Source organism: Talpa occidentalis, unplaced genomic scaffold, assembly GCF_014898055.3.
Source record: "Talpa occidentalis isolate TD23 unplaced genomic scaffold, MPIMG_talOcc4v2.1 talOcc4.11, whole genome shotgun sequence".
NCBI lineage: Eukaryota > Metazoa > Chordata > Mammalia > Eulipotyphla > Talpidae > Talpa > Talpa occidentalis.
Genome location: NW_023601104.1, coordinates 11,158,541 through 11,166,558, shown reverse-complemented (window position 1 = coordinate 11,166,558; position 8,018 = coordinate 11,158,541). Strand labels below are relative to the sequence as shown.

The 8,018-nt window shown below is 60.6% G+C and overlaps 1 protein-coding gene across 1 annotated transcript; it reads left to right on the top strand.

Annotated features, from left to right (window-relative positions):
- Positions 1-3,389: 3,389 nt before the first annotated feature.
- Positions 3,390-7,999, top strand: LTK (leukocyte receptor tyrosine kinase). The gene is given in 18 exon segments (XM_037504139.1): positions 3,390-3,429; positions 3,511-3,522; positions 3,934-4,032; positions 4,345-4,497; positions 4,864-4,959; positions 5,246-5,441; positions 5,961-6,051; positions 6,154-6,218; positions 6,416-6,495; positions 6,498-6,544; positions 6,636-6,733; positions 6,861-6,953; positions 7,071-7,172; positions 7,267-7,404; positions 7,456-7,556; positions 7,559-7,569; positions 7,671-7,845; positions 7,848-7,999. Coding segments are annotated over 18 exon segments (1,749 nt in total).
- The last annotated feature ends 19 nt before the right edge of the window (positions 8,000-8,018 follow it).

Here is an 8,018-nt window from a genome sequence, read left to right as displayed (position 1 = left end):
GGGGAAACTCAGAGAAGTTGGGACCTGTGTACCCTCAGCCATTGACCGGGGATGCTAGAGCCAACACTCGGGTCTTCTGCCCCCCTGGTCCAGGTTCTGCCATAAGAGAAAGAAGCTGTACAGTTAACATGGACAGGCAATGGCACTGTGTGAGGAGACCCATATTTCTAAGTCACAATCTAAGAAATCGGTCACAAAGGCATTGAAAGGCTCAAGTAGTGGCAAGTGATTATGCCTCACTTGGGGTAATTTAGGAGAACTTCCCAAATGTTATCACCACCCAAACCCACATATACATCACAGCTACCCCTGCTGAGGAAACCCACCCCACTGTTCCTGACTGACAAACCTAGAAACCCAAGCTGGATTCTGGGGTGTGACACCACTTTCTCATCCTGTTGCCTTGAAAGGGTAGGGGCAGCCAGAGGCCCCTTAGGTGGGGGCTCTAATAGGTTCCTCTCTGGGAAAATGTGGAGATCTGGATGCCCACATACCCTGCTCTTCCCTCCTTCCACATCTCCAGGGCTGAGGTGGGAGTGGCGCGCTGCCTTTAGGACCCCGCAGTGTCTGGCGGCTGCGGCACTCTCCTGCAAGAGGCAGTCTGGGCCAAGTGGCGAGACCTGAGCCAGCAGCCCTGGCCTGGGCAGTCCTAACAGCACCAGGCGCTTCCACGGGCTGCTGCTGTGGCTGGGAGGGGCAGGTAAGTGCCTTCTGGCAGACAGGGGTGTGTCAGAACTGGGGAACCATCACAGGGTTGGGGACACAGAGGCGACAGTCTGGGTCTCATTGAGTCCTCCTGATACCTGCAAGCCCCTGGACCAAAACTTCCTGGGCCCTGCTGCTGCAGTGCAGGCTGAGAAGCACAGTGGGTGCCAGCCCAGAAGACCACATTATGCAGCTTGGAAAGGATCTGCCTTGAGGTCTCAGCAGTGCCTAGGTGGGGACCAAGTTTAGCCCAGGAAAGAATGGGGGACCTGGAAGACCCAGCTGTGCAGCCCCTAAATAACTCAATGGGAAGAACTGTCCAAGCAGAGAGACTTGCAGAGGTATCAGCGGACACCCCACTGGGCTGAGGCCACCGGAGCTGGGGTCTGGCAGGTGTCAGGGCTGGTGCGCGGCGGCGGGGTGGGTGAGGGCGTGGCAGAGAGAGAAGTTGCCTCTTTATGGCTCCTCCCCGCCTGCCTTGAACCTCCTGCGGCCTCTCCCAAACCCGCGACTCCCGAGCAGCTTCCAGGAGCCATTCTCTGCTCCAGTTCGGATCCCAGGAGCTTCACTGCCATCTTCACCCCTGCGCCGCCAACTCCAAGCCCGCGGGATGCGAACGTCCCCGCCCCCTTATCCCCGGGGAGCAAGCCCCCCGCCCCCTTATCAGCCCTGAGCTCCTGCTTTCCTTCTCGTCCGCCCACCGCCGCCGGCTGGGGCAGCAGCTCTGCGGGGCGCTTTCCCGTCCCTGCCCCAGGCGCCCAGGGGCCCCGGCTGCTTCCACCCGGGGCCAGCGGCCCTGGGGCGCGGCGCACGCGGGCAGGCGCGCGGGGTGACCTGCGGGCGCCGGGCCGGCCGGTACCTGGAAGCGCGGCGCCGAGGCGGGGCGGGTGGCGAGCTGCGCGCCGCACCGGGCGTGGGGGCGCCCCAGGGGCCCGCGGCCCCGCCGCCGGCCCGCCCGCCTTCCAGCAGCCCCCGGGAGCCCCGGCCCGCGGCGGCTGGCAGCGCCCCCTTTCCATTAAACCTTGTAAAATAGGGCCTCCCCGGTGGCGCAGCGGTTGAGCGCTGGGTTGCGAAGCTGCCCGCGGCCTCTGCGGCGCCAGTTCGATCCCCGGCTGCTCCCCGGCCACCGGAGGAGGGTCCCGCATGGCGCGCAGACCTCTCCTGCCGCCCGCTGCTCCCCTCAGCAGTGTACTTCGGTCCTTCTGCCTGCTCTGCTCCCCGCTCTGGCTCTGGTGAATTCTCTCACCCTCCCGCGCTTCTGACTGTACCCAGTGCATGTATAAACAAAACAAACAAACAAATATAATAAATAAATAAATAAAAACATGCCTCTATATAAAAAAAAATAAATAAACCTTGTAAAATAAGTGCATGATCTCAATTTATGGGGCGCAAATCTAGTCACACTTTTGAAGAATCCCTTCAGCATCCACTCAGGGCTCCACTCCCGTGAGAACTTTCTCGAGCTGCCTCGTCACACCCTCCGCCCAGGGGGGCTCAAGGGCCGGGCCTCAGCGCCCACTGCGCGCGGGGTCTCCGCCTGGGGGCGCGGGGCCGCGAACCCCCTGACTCGGGCCCGTGGGGTCTTCGCCTCCGGCGTCTCCCGCTGGGTCTCGGGGCGGCGCCTTCCAGCCGCGCGGCTCAAGCGCCCCAGGGCGAGGGTCGAGCGGCGGGAGCTGGCCCAGCCCCGGGGGCCGCGGGGGAGCCCCGAGAGCCGGCCCTTCCCCTCGGGGAGTCTCGGGTCGCGGCGGGGCTCGATGCCCCAGGGGGCCGCGGCGGGGTCTCGGCGCTGGGCGGGGGCGTGGGGGGCGCCCGCTGCGCGTTTCGGGGGAAGTGCTTGGCTCTGGCGGCCCTTCTGCCCCCAGCGCTCGGTGTTGGGGTCCCCAAGCCCCCCGCGGGCGCGCACACACGTGCGCTGCACATGGACTTAACATCCCCCAAATCCTGGGCCCTGCGGGGGCGCGTCCCCGAGCTCAGCCCCGAGGCGGGCGCCCTCTCGCGCGCCGGCGCCGCTGCCCGGCGGGAGGACGCGCCCCGAAGCCCCTGACCCCCGAACCCCGGCGGCCGGAGCCACGGCTGGGGCGGCCGGGGCAGGCGGCCGCGCCTACCTGAGGCGACCGGCTCGCGCGCGGGAAGCGGGAAAGCCGCGGAGGCGCCGGGAGCAGCGCGGGGCGGGGCGGGGCGGGGGGTGGGACTCGCGGCCCGGGAGGGCGGCCGTGCGCCCTGGTCCCGCTGCCCGCCGGCCTACTGGGGGGGGACGGCGGGACGTCGGGGACCCCCTAGAAGGGGCAGAGGGCGGCCGGGGCTGCGCAGGGGCCGGGGCTGCAGTAGCGGGCGCAGCCGGCGGCTTCGGGCGGCGGAGGCCGGGCCTCAGGGGTGGGTGCGCCCCGGGGTGCGCCGGGCGGCCCCTGCGCGGAACCCGGCCCGAGCCTTAGAACAGGCCGCGTGCTGGGAGGAGAGGCGGGAAGGGAGGGCACAGGGTACAGCCCCACGCCGCAGCCGCAGAGAAATCGCTCTTAGAAAGGAGGTCAGCTAAGTCTGCACATCGCGCAAGCAGACTGGACCCCCTAGGTTTTCATTTAAATCCAGCGCCTGTTCCATCACGCAGGTGTCCTTGTTTCGCAACAGCCCCAGGGCTCTGGCGAGCTCAGCCAGGCTCACATTCTGCGTCTTTACTTCTGAAAATGTGGCCCCTGAAGCAGCAGCAGCAGCACCACCTGAGTGGTGAGAGATGCAAAGTCTCAGGCCCTCCAAGCAGCTGAATCTGAAAACCTAGGGGAGTGTCCCTGCCATCTGTGTTTTCAGGAAATCCCTCAGGTGATCCTAGTACTCTGCAAAGTTTGGAAAGCGCGGAGCAAAGAAACAGAGCCTTTCTTCTTGTCTGGGCTGTTGACACTTACATGATGCCCAGGAAATGTGCCTTGGGCGCCCCCATTTTACAGCTGAGGACATGGGGCCAGAGCGGTTCGGGCACTTAAAGATGTGTCCCAGCCAGGCTGAGCCAAGCCTTTGGGTTCTGGCTTTGGACTCCTTCCCTACCTTTCCTCCCCGTGACCTCCTGCTGTGAGCTGGCAGTGCCTGTTCTAGAATAGTCGAGTGAAGAAGGGCACACTGGGATTTGTGCTGGGGAACTCCGGCTTTCCCACTATTGGGCAGGCAGCGTCCCAGCTATGTGCCCTCCCCAACCCCCATTTTGTAGCCAAACTCTCTGTCACCTTCATTTTCCAGGGGGTCATGCCTCAGAGACTGATATCCTCTGGGCTGATGGAGACGATGGGGTGTCCTTCATGCATCCCAGCTGTGAGCTCTACCTGCAGCCTCTGGCAGGTATTGGCCCCTCCCCGATGATCAGTTCCTGTGCAACACCAAAATACTTAGGACCTGGGCTAGTGTGGTGCATTCTGGGGTGCTTATCAAGTATCTCCTTGTTATGAATTCACCTCAAATACTCGTAAACTCCAGAGCCCCAGAAGAGGGAGTGTGAGGCTTGGCAGAAGTTCTCCCCAAGCTCTCTTACCCGCCCTTAAATTCCTGGCACAGCTCCTTGTTTCAAAGTCCAGGTCTAGAATTAACCATGTGGCTGGAAAAAGTATATATGCCCCCACCCTCACCCCACAACGTCAGTTCTTTCACTCAGAGTCATGGAAAGCCATGGAGAGGTGGAGATTCCACCACACCTCAGTTGTAGTTACTGCTTTTTGAAAGATTGCCAGTGGCAGGTGGAGCTTCAGTTGGCTGAATGCGTGTGCCCAGAGGGCATGGAGCTAGCTGCTGATAACATCACCTGCAGGGGTATGTCCTGTCTTTCCCCAAGATCTGGACTCCTGGGACCACTGGACTGGGGGGAGCAGAAGGGCACTGGGAAAGATGTCTGCTGTGTGCCAGGCACTGTGCTAGGTGCTGGGCAGGGACCTGGAGGTGCATCAGTGTGTGCTCTGCCATCAAAAGCAGGTGCTCAGTGGTTTAGTGTGGGACAGATGTGTAGCTGTGTATCCCAAGGTGATAATTGCCATGGAGGTTCTTGGGAGGAAGAGGTTGCATTTGTCAAAGGAAGAGATTATGGAAGAGTTAACACAGGCTGAGTCTTGAAGCCTGGGGAAAACCTGGGGTGGAGGGACAGAGGAGCTTTGTACTAAGGTGTCTCTCTTTTTCTCCTAGACCAGCCTCGCCCCCCAGGTCCTCTGGTTCTGATGGTGGCAGTGATGGTAACAGTGACACTGGGCCTCCTCATGAGGTGTGGGGTCTTCATGCTGGGTATGGAGCATCCAGCAGATATGACTGAGTCAAGGTTGCCCACCTCTCCACTTAGCTGAGATGGTCTCTGTGGGTTTCCAGGGGCAGACATGGCTGATTTTAAGACCCCTCCTCCCAGCAGAGCCGTGGCTGATTCCTCTGGGGTTCTAAGAGTGCAAGTAGCTGGGGAGGCCTGGGAAAACACTTACCTTAATGGGCATCTGGAGGGGTATCCTGGGCATGGGGAGGTATGGCAGCATGCCTGAGCAGGCAGGTAGAGAGCATGCCATCACCCTCCCCTTCTCAGTGAACCACAAGAAGTGTCAGGGTCTGTGTGGGATGGCGCTGCCAGGCCCTGAGCTTGAGCTGAGCAAGCTTCAAGCCTCCACTATTCTGACAGCCCCCAACCCACACTACTGCCAAATGGGACCTGGTCCTGCCCAGTCCTTGCCTCTGCCTCCAGGGCTCACTGAAGTCTCCCCAGCCGAAGTCACTCTGCTCAGGTGAGTCCTCCCCTTCCTTCTGAGAACCTGTGCACTCTGAACCCCCACCCCTATCCTAGTCCCTTCTGGGGTCACTTATGGGTCCCAAAGAACTTCTGGCCCAAACCAGAGGAGATGGAGGCCAGAAGAGCTCCGAAAGCGAGAGTCATTTGTCCAAGGTCAGCTGTCATCCCCCCATTTTGGGATGGCAGGGACCCTGGGATATGATTCCTTAGGAGCAAGGATTGTCTCCTCCCCAGGGTGTCTGCAAGGACCTAGAGGAAGGCCTAGACACAGACTCTCCCACCACCACCCTGACCCACACCCGCACTGTCCTCTGCTCTGGCTCTGCGCTAGTGGACAGCACCCCTGCAGGGCTTGTACTGGGGGACCTGCCATGACGCAGAGCTCACAGCCCTCCGACGGGGCCAGCTGGGCTTATGGGGTGGAGGCAACAAGGGAGGTAAAGGAGGCACTAGACCCTCTAGCACCCTTCCCCAGGCCCAGCCACCCTCTCCCTTCTAACCTGTCTTCCTGCAGAGGCCTGGGCCATGGAGCCTTTGGAGAGGTGTATGAAGGACGGGTCATTGGCCTTGCTGGGGACCCCAGCCCTCTGCAGGGGGCTATCAAGGTGAGAAGAGGTGCCATTCTGGCTGGAGGAGCGGACCAGGGCTCCATGGAGAGCAGCACGATTGCTGGAGCTAGGATCACCCCACCCTCCTCTCCTCCCCAGACCCTGCCAGAACTCTGCTCTCACCAGGACGACCTAGAGTTCCTCATGGAGGCGCTCATCATCAGGTGTGCCCAGGGCCAGGGCCAGGGGTGGCAGGTGGGAGGGAAGCACCCAGAATTGCCTGCAGAAACAAACACCCTCTCTTCACCTGGGGCTGGGAGGTGGCAAGGCTAGAGAGAGAGAGATCCTTTCCAGTTTTGTGGCGTCCTAGAGCATGGCTTCTCTCCCTGCTGGTGATGGGGTGTGTGCACCACCTGCTCAGCAAGTTCAGCCATCAGAACATCGTGCGCTGCGTGGGGCTCAGCCTCCGGGCCGCCCCTCGATTAATTCTGCTGGGATTGATGCTGGGGGAGACACGAAGAGTTTCCTGAGGCACAGCCGCCCGCACCTGGTGAGACTTTTCTCAGCTCCCAGTCCCCTCTAAAGACCTTTCCCTTTGTCCCCAAACCCACATGGACTGATGAGCCCTCTGCCCTACCCAGGGCCAGCTGTCACCTCTGACCATGCAGGACCTGCTCAAGTTGGCCCAGGACATAGCCCAGGGCTGCCACTATCTGGAGGAAAATCACTTCATACACCAGTTGGGAGTGATCCTGGTTTGGGGGAGCACCAGCCCAACTCCATCCCCCAGAAACTGTCAGTCCACATAATTTTTAAGGAGATAAACCAAGACTGGCAGTGATTTTTTTTTTCACCCCACTCTGCAGGGACATTGCAGCCCGGAACTGCCTGCTGAGCTGCACCGGACCCAGCAGAGTGGCCAAGATTGGGGATTTCGGGATGGCAAGAGATAGCTAGAGGTGTGCGGACTAGACAGGAAGGCTAGTCTAGTGTGGGGAAGGCTGCTGCGCTAAGGGAATATATATGCACCCTCATGATATTTGAACACCTCATCACGCCCCTTCTCTCTTCTGCAGGGCCAGTTATTACTGGAAGGAGAGCCGGGCTTTGCTGCCTGCAAAGTGGACGCCACCAGAGGCCTTCCTGGAGGGAATCTTCACATCCAAGACAGACTCCTAGTGATAACATGCCTTCCTTCCTGCCCCGCTTTGGCCAACTCACGTGAGGGAAGGGGAGGCTGTGCCTGATGGCCTTCCTCTTCCTCATGATCAGGTCTTTTGGGAGATCTTCTTACTGGGAGATCTTCTTACTGGGCTATATGCCCGACCTTGGGCATACCAACCAGGAGGTACTGGACTTGGTTGTCAGTGGGGGATGGATGGATCCTCCTAGGGGCTGTCCAAGGCCTGTGTGAGTATGGAGTATTGCCCAGGGAGGGAGGTGCTTCACAGCCATGGGTAGGCACGAACTCCTGCCTCTCCCCGGGTACTGTATCACGACCCAGTGTTGGCAGCACCAGCCTGAACTCCGCCCCAGTTTTGCCAGCATCTTGGAGTGTCTTCAGTCTGCACTCAGGTGTGTCCCCCCACCTACCCTGACCATCCTGGTCTTGAGGGTCAGAAGGGAAACCATAAAACAACACCACGGCCCCCTGCTCTCCTACCCTCCCAATTCAGGACCTGGATGTGCTGAATTCACCCCTGCCGATGGAGCTAGGGCCCACCCTGGAGGAGCAAGGGACTTCAGGTCAGGGGAGCAGGCCTTTGGAGGGCCTAAGATTGCCACAGGTCCAGGAGCTAAGTGTGGAGAGTTTGAAGAGCTGGAGAGGAAGCCTCCTTGGCCCCTGCCTGCCTCTGGCCATGACCCTGCCAAATCTAGGGGCCTTCAAGCTCAGAACCTTTGGAATCTCACCTATGGCTCCTGGGGTCTAAGGGATCCTGAGGGGGAGGACCCAGGCTTTGATGGTAGCAATGGCTCCTCCCTCCACTCCTCCCGGAGCTTCTAGGCTGCTTGTTATTCTAGTA